At 42.5% G+C, this 17,295-nt stretch overlaps 1 protein-coding gene across 5 annotated transcripts in view; it reads left to right on the forward strand.

Moving 5' to 3' along the window:
• Positions 1 to 17,295, forward strand: part of ATP11A (ATPase phospholipid transporting 11A) — a 224,217-nt gene that overhangs the window by 172,858 nt on the left and 34,064 nt on the right. For all 5 annotated transcript variants that reach the window (XM_073664387.1, XM_073664388.1, XM_073664386.1 and 2 more), the window contains 2 exons: positions 6,462 to 6,527; positions 8,902 to 9,005. In XM_073664387.1, coding sequence (XP_073520488.1) covers positions 6,462 to 6,527; positions 8,902 to 9,005 — 170 coding nt within the window. The remainder of the gene's footprint in view (positions 1 to 6,461; positions 6,528 to 8,901; positions 9,006 to 17,295) is intronic.

Consider the following 17,295-nt stretch of genomic DNA (forward strand, 5'->3'; position numbering starts at 1 on the left):
GGAGCACAATAAGGTGCAAAACAAGGCGCACAGTAGATGCTTTAAAGCTAAGTTCCCTTGATGAGCTTTGAGTTTTTCATATTGCAGAGTTTCTGCAGTATTTCTGCACCTATTAGCTACCGTAAATTACATTGCTTTATTGATACAGTTATGTGCAGATTACATGTGATTTTAGTGCATTTCTGCAGCGGAAATACATTGAAAACGCATATGTGCTTTTTACCACTGCATTTTTCGCATCTTATGCAATTCTCTGGGGAAAATATGCACGTAGAATTCAGCGTTCCTACAAAAGAAATTGACCCTTTGCGGATTTCAGAAAAGCACCACACGTCAACGTAAACTTTTAAAATAAAAGCACAGTGAGCATGAGATTTCTATAAATCGCATCCACTTTGCTGGAACTGTAAAATGCTGCATTTTTTGCTCAGTGAAAATACGCGGCATCTAAAACTTAACAAAAACTCATTGTGGGAACTTAAATTAAACGTGTGAATTCAATCAGGCCATAAGGCTATGTGCCCACGATGCAGAATTGAAGCAGAAAATTTCTGCAGCGTTTCTGCATGTTCTTGGCAGTAAAAACGCTTGCGGATCTTACACGCGTTTTTCAAGCGTTTTTGCAGAGTTTTTACATGCTGATTTGACTTGTGTTTTTCAAATGCATTGTGACCTCAAATCCGCATGCGGAGACGCACAAGTAATGGACATGCTGCGGATTTTTCCGCAAGGAAAATCCACTGTGGAAAATTCCGCAGCATGTGCACAGAACATGCAGATTTTCATTGGGGACCATGGGGCACGGATTACCAAGCGTTTTTCAAGCGTTTACGCTGCGGAAATTCCGCTTGAAAAACGCATAGTGGGCACGCAGCCTAAAGGGACACTTTGCTTCACATTTGGAAAACCCCAGAAACTGGCAGAGCCCTGTCGTTGACATCATACCACCATTAAGTAAAGGACCGATGCGGTCATCACTGCTCTAGATGAAACAATAGAAGAAAGGAACCCAGTGTGACTTACTAGCGGGCTGACTACTTGGTGCCTTAGTCACTGGCCACGTGTCACTGATCCTGTTTTGCATTGATATGTAGACCTCCCGTTTTTACATGTTCTGGTTTATTTTCTTTGTTTCTGTTGTGCTGTGCATTTTTATGTTTCTGTTTCTTTTGCTTTTGCCACTGTTGCTTTCATCAGATCTTGACAACCAACACATACTTGGTAAGAACCTGCCATTTTGATGTGCTGTGCCTTTCTTTGATTCTTTGATTTGGTGCTTCTAGCTGTGTACATGTTACTAGGAATGTATTGCTATATGGGTATGTATGTGTGTGCTGGGTTTGAAGAGTATAAGGCACTGTATGTCGCGTTAGAACAGTCTTAGGAGATTTCTTTGTTAAATTCAGAGAAAATATATCTGGATCGTGAATATTGACTCTGTAGCTTAGGGTTCAATCACATTGCGTTTAGTACATGCTCGGTGGCCCTTTCGAGGCATACATCCAAACCCCCCTGCAAAACGTGATTTGAACTTATGCACCGATGGGGCCATAGACTGTAATGGTGCCGGCAAAGCAAACGTGTGCCTTATTTTGAGCATGTACGCCTTCTGGAGGCGGACACCCAGACGTAGTTGACTGCGTATCCGTCCAAATCCCATTTTGCGGGGGGTGGAGGTGAGTGGATGTATGCCCTGACGTGGCCAACAAGCGTGTACCAAACGCAACGTGAATGCATCCTTAGTCCTCAATATCCATTGTGCCAAGTGTAAAGGGGAGACGCCACATAAAGTCTTAATAACCCGACTCCATTATATTTGTAGTAACTGACTGTGAATGTTTCTACCTTGAATGGTGATCTGGTTAATGTTCCTGTCTTTTAAAGCGGATATTCTGTGTGGTCTCATGGTGCTGTGATGAAGGTCTTGATGTACTGTAATGCCTTATTCAGAGAACTATTGATCTGCTTTGCTGTGTGTTATGATTATGTGTAGTGATGATATCATGTGGGTGATACTTTATGTTGTGCGTATTGTTGCTAAGTAGTAATTTGGCCAGATGTGAGATGTTAGCTGTTGGCATCTACGCTGTATGTGCATCCAGTCAGTAATGGCAAAGTATATTATATTTGAAGACCAATACAAAATCTTCATTTTTTTGCTTTCCTGTGCATGAACAATGGTTTGACTTCGGTACTTGAACCACGCTCTCATTTTGCGGTATATTGGTATGCTAATATCATATTTGTCCTGTGAAATGGGCAATAATTTATATATAATTTTAAAGGGATTGTCTAGTCAGAAAAAACCTGTTTCAGAATGCAGCTGCTGTTGCCACCCCTAGTAAACCAGGAAAAGCTATGGACAGATTTTGCCAGGGGAAGCCATGAACAGCCATGCAGATTCTCATGAATGACCTTCTAGGTAATACAAGGAGAGCCTGAGTGTCCCAGGACAGGACGGTCACTAAGGCCATGTGCACACATTGATTATTTGGTGATTTTTTACCTCAGTATTTGTAAGCTAAAACCAGGAGTGGGTGATAACTACAGAAGTGGTGACGTGTTTCTATTATACTTTTCCTCTGACTGTTCCCCTCCTGGTTTTGGCTTACACATACTGATGTAAAACCTCACCAAATACTCGTGTGCATGTGGTCTTAGAGTCGCTCTCTATTCTAGCTCCTAGAGAGGGGTCCTGAGCAGAGGACAGTGATGTCCATATGGTTTAATTCACTAAAAAACACCTTTAACAGTGGAAATTTTCTTGAACAAGACAATGATGATGTCTGTGAAGCGCTGTGGAATTCATGGCGCTATATAAGTGAATAAAATAAATAAATACATTTTGGCACATAGTAGTACATTATACTGAAGATCTTTATTGACATACGTGATCCATTTCTTGCCAGAAGTCATATGCCCACACAGTCATTTTCTGCTGGTGACTGATATTTTTAATTACCTTAAATAAATAAGCAATTAATAAAAAAAAAAACATTCTGATACATGAGTGAATGCACGTGACTGCAAATTATTATTTTACCCTATGAGCCATCTCCGCCTTAGAACAGATTGATTATTCTTCATTGGAATTCTGTGATAGTGAATCTGGTATGTGTGAGGTGATAGTCTATGTAACCAAAGTACATGACATGTAAAGAACTCATCCAGGTACGATTGTTGAGCAACAGATTAGGAATCCGATTATCGATTTTACCAGCCTTCACGTTTTAAGTTAAGGCTCATTTAGACAGGCTGATGTTTGGGAACGAATGTTTGTTAGAACACTTGCCTGCCGATTATTGCCTTATATAAATATACTGGCAATCACCCAACAAAAGGACAAAACACTTGTTCATTAAGTGATTGGATCTTCATGTCAGCAAACAAATCATTCTTATCAGCAGTAAATGACCCTTTTTAAGCAGTAGATGTCTGCCGATAACGATGATCTTCTAGACCAGGGATGTCAAACTTAAACATACAGAGGGCCAAAATTAAAAACTTGGATAAATTCACGGGTCAACCAGTTTACAATATAATGAATACAGAATTATGGGCCCCACGTAGTCCTCTATACAGAATAATGGGCCCCACATAGTCCTCCATACAGAATAATGGGCCGCACATAGTCCTCCATACAGTATTATGGGCACCACACAGTTCTCCATACAGTATTATGGGCACCACACAGTCCTCCATGTAGAATAATGGGCCCCACACAGTCCTCCATACAGTATAATGGCCCCACATAGTCCTCCATACACAGTAATGGGCCCAACGTAGTTCTTCATACAGAATAATGGGCCCCCATAGTCCTCTATACAGAATAATGATCTCCCCATAGTCCTCCATACAGTATAATGGCCCCACATAGTCCTCCATACAGTATTATGGGCCCCCCATAATCCTCCATACAGTATTATGGGCACCACATAGGCCTCCATACAGTATTATGGGCCCAACATAGTCCTCCATACAGTATTATGGGCACCACAGTCCTCCATACAGAATAATGGCCCCACATAGGGGTGGTGGTTCTAGTGTCACAGGCCAAATAAAACCACCATGCAGGCCTGATTTGGCCCACGGGCCAGAGTTTAACATGTATGTTCTACACGCACACAATCGTGTTAATGATCACGCTGTGCACATGGAATTCTGTTTGGCTAAACAAGCCATAAACAGATGCCAATGGGTCTGTATGGATGACTACCAATGAGGATGAGCTGTACATAGCCAATGAATTATTGTTTAACAGCTTACCTAAATGAGCCCTTAGAGATTTCTTGTCGTACGGGCTAGCTTTTTGTTAGCTTTCCAATTCTTTCCAAACTTTGTCAATGGGATTGAGATAAGACATCTATGGATGTCACCTATACCCTTTCACCAAAAGAATGGCAGACTATCATTCAAAAAACTCACTTGAATGTTATTTTTAATTTATGTATAATATTAGATTTTGCCTATACTGGACCTTAAGAGCTTAGCATAAGTCATGACGACAAAACTGAAGAATTGGGAAGAGAGCCTTCTGCAAATTTTCTATTTATATTTTTTTATCAATTTTACTCACTTATATAGCGCCATTAATTCCACAGCGCTTTACAGACATTATGGGCACTGTCCTCATTTGGGGCTCACAATCTACATTCCCTATTAATATGACTTTGGAGTGTGGTAGGAAACTGGAGAACCCGGAGGAAACCCACGGAGAGAGCATATTACTCCCTGCAGATGTTGTCCTTGGTGGGATTTGACCTCAGGAACCCACCGCTGCAAAAACCTAGTGCTCACCACTGAGCCATTGCCAATACTGTTAGTCTGCCAATTAAATCCAGATGTGCTTGAAGACTGACAGTAGAGCACTGCGTATTAACCCCTTTATGACCTTCGACGTATGAGTACCCCTGCACTCCATCTGATCAGCTGTCATGTGCCTCTAACAGCCGCAGGTGGAATTGTGATCCACTCGCGGCTGTTAACATGTTAAATGCCCCCTGTCACCGATGGGTTGACATGACAACCCAGGGTCTGCAAGCGATCCCTGTGGTTTTCATTGCCGGTATGCTATGAGCGCCGCCCAGTGATCAGTGTTCATAGCAAGTGAGCACTTTTCTAAAAACCCTGCTGTGTGTAGCACAGGTGATCGGATGATCGCATGTTCTAGTCTCCCATGGAGACTATTGAAGCCAGTGAAAAGTAAAAAAAATGTTTTTAAAAATATAAAAGTTCAAATCACCCCCTTTTTGCCCCATTCAAAATAAAACAATAAAAAAATATCAAATATAAACAATCGCCTGATCTATCAATATAAAAAAAGAATTAATCGGATCGGTAAACGGCGTAGCAAGAAAAAAAATCAAAGCGCCAGAATTACATTTTTTTGGTCAACGCAACATTGCAATAAAATGCAATAACAGGCGATCAAAAGATCGTATCTACCCCAAAATGGTATCAATAAAAATGTCAGTCGGCGCGCAAAAAATAAGCCCTCAGACTGCCCCAGATCCTGAAAAAAGCAGACTCTACGGGTATCGGAAAATGGCGCCATTTTTTTTGTTTTGCAAACTTTGGATTTTTTTTCACCACTTAAATAAAAAAGAACCTATACATGTTTTGTATCTATGAACTCGTAATGACCTGGAGAATCATAATAGCAGGTCAGTTTTAGCATTTAGTGAACACAGTAAAACAAAAAAATAAAAATTGTGGAATTGCACTTTTTTTGCAATTTCACTGCACTTTGAATTTTTTTTCCTGTTTTCCAGTACACGATATGGTAAAACCAATGGTGTCGCTCAAAAGTACAATTCGTCCCGCAAAAAATAAGCCCTCACATGGCTATATTGGCTGAAAAATAAAAAAGTTAAGGCTCTGAGTAGAAGAGAAGCAAAAAACGAAAGTGCAAAAACGGAAAAACCCAAGGTGGTAAAGGGGTTAATTGATTTATAGGTTTTTTCAGTTTCTCCTGTTTCGCACATTTATGAATGGTCTTTGTCATTCTGCACCGTGGTCTAAGGCTTGTCTGCTGCTGCTGACATATGGAAACCCAATCCATGAAACACCCGATGAACGTTTCATGTTCTAGCATTGCACAATGTTGTTTTATCCACCAATTCTAAGCTGGGATGTTGCAGTTAGATCTTTTCACATTATAATTCTCTTCTGTTTTATGTTTAATGCTCCTCTATTACAAATAACTTGATGTCCTGATATAAATTATTGTCATTTTTGGTGTAATCTGTATAATCGTTGCTGTTATCAGCAAATGTCATTTCAGCAAAGTCACTAGGACATATTTATAAAGCTACATTTTGGCAGACTTTACTCCATAAACTGTTACTAATGACTTGCAACATATTTTTGATGTGTTTTAGACACTTTTTATGACTAGGGCTGTGGTCTCCACGAAGAGACTGAAGTTTAGTAACTTATTTCTTTTGGGTTGTATTAACTAGATGCTGGGAAACTGGACCTTTGGAACACTGGTCTTTACTGTCTTGGTGTTCACAGTAACACTTAAGGTAATATATCATATTGGCTAATTTCTTGAATACCAGTCAAATAAAATATAATATAATACAAATGGGATTATTGATGTGAAAGGCAATGAGTTAACTCTTTAAAAAATGTATCTTTTTGAATTAACTCTAGTTTACATTTTAGTATCTTGATTATGGGTGGACATTGTTATTTTTAATTTAATAAATATGTAGGGGACATGATTTTGTGGCATTTAGTAATATATTTCTTATGGGTTCTCCTTCTGCACTTATTAGTGCAACCTTCCTCACACTTTGCTGGGCAGAACAGGCAGGTACTTATCAACTACCTGCCTGTAAGTTCTTAGCCCCATAAGAAAAAAAAAATACAAAAACCCCGGATAACCCCTTTAAGGATTTACAATGCACGAAACTGCAAGCACAAGGCAAAAAAATACCCTCTTAGCAAGGGAGGGTATTCTTGGCCTTGAGTTTTAATTGCTGTGCATTATTAAGCTACGTTCACAATATGAATTTTTGGTGAGGTTTTCATTCTGCATATTTTCAAAAAATGCAAGTAGCCTATTTTACTTGATGGGTGCAGAAAATCTACAGCATCAAAAACACACTGAAAGTTCATTGTGGGAACGCAGCCTAAAACTTCCACACAGACTGCACAGATCTCCTATTCTCAAAATGACTGGTGATCGCAGGACAGGTGACCTGACTTATCTATCATGACTTGGGCGGTGGTGGTTCAGGAGTGGGGCGATGCTGCGGGCCCCGTCCTCTCAGCACGGTCGCTGATTCAGGATGACTTGGGCGGTGGTGGTTCAGGAGTGGGGCGATGCTGCGGGCCCCGTCCTCTCAGCAGGGTCGCTGATTCAGGATGACTTAGGCAGTGGTGGTTCAGGAGTGGGGCGATGCTGCGGGCCCCTTCCTCTGAACAGGGTCGCTGATTCAGGATGACTTGGGTGTTGGTGGCTCAGGAGTGGGGCGATGCTGCGGGCCCCGTCCTGTCAGCAGGGTCGCTGATTCAGGATGACTTGGGCGGTGGTGGCTCAGGAGTGGGGCGATGCTGCGGGCCCCGTCCTCTCAGCAGGGTTGCTGATTCAGGATGACTTAGGCCGTGGTGGTTCAGGAGTGGGGCGATGCTGCGGGCCCCTTCCTCTGAGCAGGGTCGCTGATTCAGGATGACTTGGGTGGTGGTGGCTCAGGAGTGGGGCGATGCTGCGGGCCCCGTCCTGTCAGCAGGGTCAATGATTCAGGATGAGTTGGGCGGTGGTGGCTCAGGAGTGGGGCGATGCTGCGGGCCCCGTCCTCTCAGCACGGCCGCTGATTCAGGATGACTTGGGCGGTGGTGGTTCAGGAGTGGGGCGATGCTGCGGGCCCCGTCCTCTCAGCACGGTCGCTGATTCAGGATGACTTGGGCGGTGGTGGTTCAGGAGTGGGGCGATGCTGCGGGCCCCGTCCTCTCAGCACGCTGATTCAGGATGACTTGGGCGGTGGTGGTTCAGGAGTGGGGCGATGCTGTGGGCCCCGTCCTCTCAGCACGGTTGCTGATTCAGAATGACTTGGGCAGTGGTGGTTCAGGAGTGGGGCGATGCTGTGGGCCCCGTCCTCTCAGCACGGTTGCTGATTCAGGATGATTTGGGCAGTGGTGGTTCAGGAGTGGGGCGATGCTGCGGGCCCCGTCCTCTCAGCACGGTCGCTGATTCAGGATGACTTGGGCGGTGGTGGTTCAGGAGTGGGGCGATGCTGCGGGCCCCGTCCTCTCAGCACGCTGATTCAGGATGACTTGGGCGGTGGTGGTTCAGGAGTGGGGCGATGCTGTGGGCCCCGTCCTCTCAGCACGGTTGCTGATTCAGGATGACTTGGGCGGTGGTGGTTCAGGAGTGGGGCGATGCTGTGGGCCCCGTCCTCTCAGCACGGTTGCTGATTCAGGATGACTTGGGCGGTGGTGGTTCAGGAGTGGGGCGATGCTGCGGGCCCCGTCCTCTCAGCACGGTTGCTGATTCAGGATGACTTGGGCGGTGGTGGTTCAGGAGTGGGGCGATGCTGTGGGCCCCGTCCTCTCAGCACGGTTGCTGATTCAGGATGACTTGGGCAGTGGTGGTTCAGGAGTGGGGCGATGCTGCGGGCCCCGTCCTCTCAGCACGGTTGCTGATTCAGGATGACTTGGGCGGTGGTGGTTCAGGAGTGGGGCGATGCTGCGGGCCCTGTCCTCGGGGCCCGCACCATTTGCATTTTGTTAATTGAGAAAAAATTATCTTTTAACACTTGTATTATTAAAAGCCTTCTTACTCTGCAGTATTTTTTCTGCACCTGCCTAAAACTTTTGCACAATACTGAATATAAATGCATTAAATCTATTTTACCTACCATCCAGATAACTTTAGTTTCTTGCTTCTTTCAGCTTGCACTGGATACACAATATTGGACATGGATAAACCACTTTGTCATTTGGGGGTCACTTGTTTTCTATATTGTTTTTTCTTTGCTTTGGGGAGGAATCGTCTGGTAAGTCCATATCTTCAGTACTAGTCTTTCTTAAAAAAAAAAAAAAAAAAAAAAAAACCATGCTTAACATTCACCTTTGATGTATCTACATATGGAACATTCTGAAGACTGAAGAGACAGTAATATGCAATATTGTTCACAAGTCATGTCAGGAAAAACATCCAACTGTTATTTACTGTAGACACATTGACTTTTTATCAGTTTTATCAGTTCTAGATTTAACAGACAGAATGCTAGTTCATGGCACGTATCCCATGCACCGCCTATAGCTGTTCAAATAGCTTTGTTCATTCTAAATCGGTATATTATATAATTTATATAATAAGAGTGGGCGCTGATTGGCTTTAGCGGTTACAGAACATAACAATGTCACATAATCATCTGGGAAATTACTGGGGTGGTGCCGTTTCGGAAGGTAAGTATGCACTTTTTAAATTATTTTCTACAACAGATTAGAACTATTAAGAATGGCATGACTGGCTCTCTCAGCCTCTTAGCCATTCATAGACTGCGCTGAGCATGCATCTGATTTTGGAGAAAAATTACAGCATGCGGAATACAGCTGAGAAAAATCTGCCTCATTGATTGATATTGGTCAAAGTGCAGTTTTTTTTTTATCGGATTGCACTCGTCCAATTTATTCGCTCGTGTGAGTGAGCCCTAAGGCTAAGTTCCCATAATGAGAATTTGGTGCTTTTTTGACGCTGTGAAAAGAATGCTGAATTTTACGTTCCTGCAATATGAATAGGATTTATAGAAATCTCATGCCCACTGTGCATTAAAAATACATGTAATCTGGAAATGACTTTAACATAGCTAAATAACGGAGCATTCAAGACAAAGCAGTTTTATTTAAAACATGACATACCAAAAAGACCAAACTACAGTAGAAAAAACACACAATAAAACGCATGTAAAGAAAAGAGACACTAAAAAAATACAAGTAACCTCATTTAGCTAATAGGAGCACAAATGCTGCTGAAAAAAAGCAACATAAAAACTGCACCAAATACTCATCGTGGGAACTTAGCCCAAATGTGCAATTGTTTTTATTTTTTTAACTGCGGCACTATTTTGCCAGTAGTTACTGTACAGCTAATGGCTGTTTTGAATAAAATGCCTGCAGCGTTATTTTACTTATTAACACTCCCTGTACTTTAGCTGGCATGCTATTACTCCACACAAGCATTGTGTTACAGGTGGTTCATGTCTTTATTCTCTGTGTCTGAAAACTGCTTGCGAATTTCTCATACAAATTTATCTCATCCAATATTCAGGCCAAAAAAAGTCACAGTTTTTGTGCAACTCTGCCACTTTTTTGAATATGTGTGCAGGGCGTAGCGGGAGGGGGCAAGTCTAACAACAGCTTTACCAAGTTACTATATTTTATGCCAGAAATTGGTGTAAATTATAGCTTAAAGAGTTGGCTTTTTAATTTAAAAAAGGTGAATTTTCTAAGTATTACCTATTAGCAAAAGAGGTCTCAAGTGTCCCTAATGTCTCCCCAAAGAAACTGACTTTCTATCAAAAATCAGATCTGAATTTCTGGGTTGTGGGACCTCGGCATGTAGAGCAGAATTCCACAACCTTGTGTGAAAGAGTTAGATTTATTTTCTCCACATTGCTGCCATGTACATTACTAAGCTTTTACCAAACGGTAGGTGCTCTAATGATATTACCTTTCAGTAAAAGCTGGTAAAGTACATGGCAGCTTTCTTTAAGTGCAACGAGAAAATCTTGCTCTTTCACTGCTGGCAGCATCTGGGGGTGCGCAGTCTGGACTAGTGGCTTGGTCATGTTGCTGGTCCGAACTGTCAATCTGGAGGGGCACCCCAACTCCGGCAACCAGGAGCTCGAGAGGCTGGGGATTTAATGAAGAAAGAAGATGAGAATAACACTTTAGTCCTTTAATTAATTTGGCACATCTTAGCCTAGCAGACCCTAGATCAGTGGTCCCTAATTTTTCTGGCCTTGAGAGCCATATTCAGTATTGAGAGAGTTACAAGCCACATCCAGCTCCTGCCCCCCTCACAGTAGCGACACACAGAGCCTCCATTACTGGTATAATAGCCAAAGCTTTTCCACAGAAATCACACTGCTATACCAAGATCCGGAGGTTCCCACAATACCTCCATTCAGTATTCTCGCATCAATCACTCATATCACACTGTTGCATCCAGTTTCAAGCGCCTCTTTTGACAGTCAGCATCATCCGGTCTCCAGCTTTCCTTACTTAAATTATCTCCAAACCCTCAAGGCCAGAATATGCACATTCAGATCTGCTCTTTTGTGCAGGGCTACTCACAAAATTCACCATCTGGAGACCTGCTCTTCATAGTTGTTTCCTAGACCTGAAGCTAATGCACCAAGCTGACAGGCAGCCACGAGCCACATGTGACTCCCAAGTCACTGGTTGGGGACCCCTGCTCTGGATAAAGGATATGAAATGTGGCTTTGTTAATTTCCTTCTGCTTCACATTTATCATAACAAAAAAAATGGAAGATTTTTCATTTATATTGTCGTTTTGTAATCTGTATGTCCGTGTATTTCATCCATGTGACATATATTTTTAGATTTCAGCAGTTTATAAAATTTACAACACTATAAAGTTTTCTTTGAAAATAATTGCAATGTATCCATAGTAAATCAGATGCTCTACGGATGGCCTGCATGGGATCCGATCTTTATAGACTTGAAGAGCGGAGTCTCATCTGAAATATGGAAGAGACTAGTACATTCTCCACTATTTTTTTTACTATTTTTAAAATTCGGTCCTTGTGAAAAATCTGTCATCTGAACAGCCCTATTCCACAACATTGGTCTGAGTGATGTCCTTGCGATTGAAAATACAGTCGTGAATATACCCTAACAGTGTGTAATATATCACCTTTGAATGATGCACAAAAAACATTTTAATAACCTTTATCCTACTATGTCACACATGTACAGAGTATGTAGGCAAGAAAACGTATGCATGAGAGGAAGCATCTCCCTGCTCTCCTGATCTCCCTGACCCTCCATCCTGAGATAAACTTCCTATCCCGACTGTAATCTCTCACTGGAACGGAGGAATCAGTAGAGCTTCCCTTCAGGAATACCCTGCAGCAGTTTTGGAGTGGTACTTACTCACAGATAAGTGTTTTTTTGCTGCGGCCCACCCTGCTCCCAGCCCTGGTGCAGTCGTGGAGGAGAGTAGTGAGGGATGAAGCCCAGGGTGTTGTGAATTCACATCAGAAATACTCAGGAAAAGCTGGGTGAAGTGCCTCCATTAATGCCTCTCAAGTGGAACCCAGTATATAGCAAAACCAGGTGCTTCTCCTAATCCATATTTAACAATGGTTCAACAATGCAGGCACAGCTTCCTTCTTCAGCAGTGTTCCAGACCTGCGGCTGCAAATACTACAGCTTTGAACAGTGGAAAAGTCTTCCCTGTCTGTCCTAAGTTTATGGACATTCTCAGAGGCCATTTTATCTGTCCTTGATTTTCTGGATTCTTGTGCAATACTGCCAACGTGCTGGTGTCTAACATTAGCACAGCCTATATATTAGACTTCATCTACTCATTGTTAACTAAGACTGTGTTTCCTGATTAACATTTTACAGCTATTAATATATTCCTTTTGTTGGTTTCTGCTTTTATCAGTTGAATCTGGGAGACAACTGACATTTCTATGGCAAATACAAAGAAAAAAACTAAAGGGAAATCCTCCCAATTTGACCAGCCTTGTTCCTCAGATATTGATTCTAAGGTTGGGAAGTCCCCTGAACAAGTGACTATTGCTGCTGATAACTCCTTAACTTCAGCCAGCGCGTTGCTGCATTTTACAGCTGCTGGGGTTAAAAAATTGGAGCAATAATCCAGTATCCCGGATGCATTGCAAGGCTTCACACCTGACCTCTCTCTGTCTGCAGATGATGAATTCTTAACTCCTTCCCAACTGTATTTTCATCAACGATCCTCTTGCTCCTCTAAAAGCTTGGACCAGAAATTTGTTCAGATTCTGTCAGCCATCAACAACTGTCAAGCCCTGTTGGCAACGAAAGTGATTGAAGTCCAGCAAGACTATGTGATTGTGAAACATGACTTGCAGAAAATTAGAGAGCGCACATCAGAGGTGGAGCACAGACTCTCGGATGTAGAGGATACTCAGAGGCCTATGCCAGTTCAAATTGCAGAATGAAAGAAACAAATCAATGCTTCTAGTGAAAGAGCAGATGATTTTGAAAATCATCTCAGAAGTAACATCAGGATAGTCTGCCAAATTAAGGGACTGATGCCGTAACCTTCATCGAAATCTGTTTGGTGCAGAAGTCTTCTCACCGTTCTTTACCATTGAGTGAGCACATAGAGTTCCCATATGACCAGGCCCATCTGGTAGGCCTCATAGGCCAATATGGCCCAACTATTGCATTACCATCACAGAGATGCCATACTCAGGGCTATCCTCCTGAAGGGTGAAGTGCTGTTCAACTACTGACAGGACTCCTTTTACCCTGGGTTTCTAAGTTGCTGTCAGAAAACAATATACTCAATTTGCTGAAGTCTGCGCCAAGCCGCAAGAGAAGGGGTATAAATACTTTGATTCCCTGCGCAGCTGAGTAGTGAATGGGAAATCTACCCGTTTCTTCACATCTCCTGCTGTCCTTTGTACTCAATGTGAGAATAACTGAGGAAAAAGACCCCATCATTCGGACTTCTTTTTCTATGACTGTGTAGACTGTTGGATGTTATAAAGAGCTCCAGTGGGTGTACTCATTACGTTTATGTCACCAAATCCTAACTACTTTACCTTACTACTATTTACAGTGGGTACAGAAAGTATTCAGACCCCTTTAAATTTTTCACTCTTTGTTTCATTGCAGCCATTTGGTAAATTCTACAAAGTTCACTTTTTTTCTCATTAAAGTACACTCTGTTCCCCATCTTGACTGAAAAAAACAGAAATGTAGAAATTTTTGCAAATGTATTAAAAAATAAAAACTGAAATATGACATGGTCATACAGTGGTGGCCAAAAGTATTGGCACCCCTGCAATTCTGTCAGATAATACTCAGTTTCTTCCTGAAAATGATTGCAATCACAAATTCTTTGGTATTATTATCTTTTAGTTTGTCTTCAATGAAAAAACACAAAAAGAATTGTCCTAAAGCCAAATTGGATACAATTCCACACCAAACCTAAACAAGGGGGTAGACAAAAGTATTAGCACTGTTTGAAAAATCATGTGATGCTTCTCTAATTTGTGTAATTAACGGCACCTGTAACTTACCTGTGGCATCTAACAGGTGTTGGCAATAACTAAATCACACTTGCAGCCAGTTAACATGGATTAAAGTTGACTCAACCTCCGTCCTGTGTCCTTGTGTGTACCACATTGAGCATGGAGAAAAGAAAGAAGACCAAAGAACTGTCTGAGGACTTGAGAAAACAAATTGTGAGGAAGCATGAGCAATCTCAAGGCTACAAGTCCATCTCCAAAGACCTGAATGTTCCTGTGTCTTCCGTGCGCAGTGTCATCAAGAAGTTTAAAGCCCATGGCACTGTGGCTAACCTCCCTAGATGTGGACGGAAAAGAAAAATTGACGAGAGATTTCAACGCAAGATTGTGCGGATGGTGGATAAAAAACCTCGACTAACATCCAAACAAGTTCAAGCTGCCCTGCAGTCCGAGGGTACAACAGTGTCAACCCGTACTATCCTTCGGCGTCTGAATGAAAAGGGACTGTATGGTAGAATACCCAGGAAGACCCCACTTCTTACCCCGAGACATAAAAAAGCCAGGCTGGAGTTTGCCAAAACTTACCTGAGAAAGCCTAAAACGTTTTGGAAGAATGTTCTCTGGTCAGATGAGACAAAAGTAGAGCTTTTTGGGAAAAAGCATCAACATAGAGTGTACAGGAAAAAAAAAAGAGGCATTCAAAGAAAAGAACACGGTCCCTACAGTCACTACAGTCAAACATGGCGGAGGTTCCCTGATGTTTTGAGGTTAGTTTGCTGCCTCTCGCACTGGACTGCTTGACCGTGTGCATGGCATTATGAAGTCTGAAGACTACCAACAAAATTTGCAGCATAATGTAGGGCCCAGTGTGAGAAAGCTGGGTCTCCCTCAGAGGTCATGGGTCTTCCAGCAGGACAATGACCCAAAACACACTTCCAAAAGCACTATAAAATGTTTTGAGAGAAAGCACTGGAGACTTCTAAGGTGGCCAGCAATGAGTCCAGACCTGAATCCCATAGAACACCTGTGGAGAGATCTCAAAATGGCAGTTTGGAGAAGGCACCCTTCAAATATCAGGGACCTGGAGCAGTTTGCCAAAGAAGAATGGTCTACAATTCCAGCAGAGCATTGTAAGAAACTCATTGATGGTTACCGGAAGCGGTTGTTCGCAGTTATTTTGGCTAAAGGTTGTGCAACCAAGTATCAGGCTGAGGGTGCCAATACTTTCGTCTGGCCCATTTTTGGAGTTTTGTGTGAAATGATCAATGATTTGATTTTTGCTTCATTCTCTTTTGTGTTTTTTCCTTGCAAGCAAATTAAATGAAGATAATAATACCAAAGAATTTGTGATTGCAATCATTTTCAGGAAGAAACTGAATATTATCTGACAGAATTGCAGGGGACCCTTTGCTCAGACACTCATATTTAAGTCACATGTTGTCCATTTCCTTGTGATCCTTCTTGAGATGGTTCTACTCCTTCATTGGAGTCCAGCTGTGTTTAATTAAACTGATAGGACTTGATTTGGAAAGGCACACGCCTGTCTATATAAGACCTCACAGCTCACAGTGCATGTCAGACCAAATGAGAATCATGAGCTCAAAGGAACTGCGCAAGGAGCTCAGAGACAGAATTGTGGCAAGGCACAGATCTGGCCAAGGTTACAAAAGAATTTCTGCATTACTCAAGGTTCTTAAGAACACAGTGGCCTCCATAATCCTTAAATGGAAGAAGTTTGGGACCACCAGAAGTCTTCCTAGACCTGGCCGTCCAGCCAAACTGAGCAATCGTGGGAGAAGAGCCTTGGTGAGAGAGGTAAAGAAGAACCCCAAGATTACTGTGGCTGATCTCCAGAGATGCAGTAGGGAGATGGGAGAAAGTTCCACAAAGTCAACTATCACTGCAGCCCTCCACCAGTTGGGCCTTTATGGCAGAGTGGCCGGATGGAAGCCTCTCCTCAGTGCAAGACATATGAAATCCCGCATAGAGAATTGCTCAAAAACACCTGAACGACTCCCAGACTATGAGAAAGAAGATTCTCTGGTCAGATGAGACAAAGATAGAACTTTTTGGTGATAATTCTAAGCAGTATGTGTGGAGAAAACCAGGCACTGCTCATCACCTTCCTAATACAATCCCAACAGTGAAACATGGTGGTGGCAGCATCATGCTATGGGGGTGTTTTTCAGCTGCAGGGACACGACGACTGGTTGCAATTGAAGGAAACATGAATGCGGCCAAGTACAGAGATATACTGGATGAAAACCTCTTCCACAGTGCTCTGGACCTCATACTTGGCCAAAAGTTCACCTTCCAACAAGACAATGACCCTAAGCACACAGCTAAAATAACAATGGAGTGGCTTCAGAACAACTTTGTGACCATTCTTGACTGGCCCAGCCAGAGCCCTGACCTAAACCCAATTGAGCATCTCTGGAAAGACCTGAAAATGGCTGTCCATCAACGTTCACCATCCAACCTGACGGGACTGAGAGGATCTGCATAGAAGAATGGCAGAGGATCCCCAAATCCAGGTGTGAAAAACTTGTTGCATCATTCCCAAGACGTGGTCCAGTCGTGTTGGGGGGCTACCTGGTTGATCCTGCAAGTAGCATATGCTTGTCTCAAAGATTAAGCCATGCACGTGTAAGTACACATGGACGGTACAGTGAAACTGCGAATGGCTCATTAAACTCATTGACTCATGGCTGTACTAGCTCAAAGGGTGATTCTACTCAATACTGAGCAAAGGGTCTGAATACTTATGACCATGAGATATTTCAGTTTTTCTTTTTTAATAAATTTGCAAAAATTTTTACATTTCTGTTTTTTTCAGTCAAGATGGGGTGCAGAGTGTACTTTAATGAGAAAAAAATGAACTTTTTAGAATTTACCAAATGGCTGCAATGAAACAAAGAGTGAAAAATTTAAAGGGTTCTGAATACTTTCTGTACCCACTGTACCTCTTATTTCTGGGGTCACAGATTTGGGTCTTTCTTCTGATTTCTTTTACCTCGGGCCATCATGCCCGGTGTTAGGTGAGAGGGATGAGCCATAAAAAGTAGAATGA

This window comes from Phyllobates terribilis, unplaced genomic scaffold (assembly GCF_046119375.1).
Source record: "Phyllobates terribilis strain yellow unplaced genomic scaffold, ASM4611937v1 Scaffold_2__4_contigs__length_985480577, whole genome shotgun sequence".
In the NCBI taxonomy this organism is placed as follows: Eukaryota; Metazoa; Chordata; class Amphibia; order Anura; family Dendrobatidae; genus Phyllobates; species Phyllobates terribilis.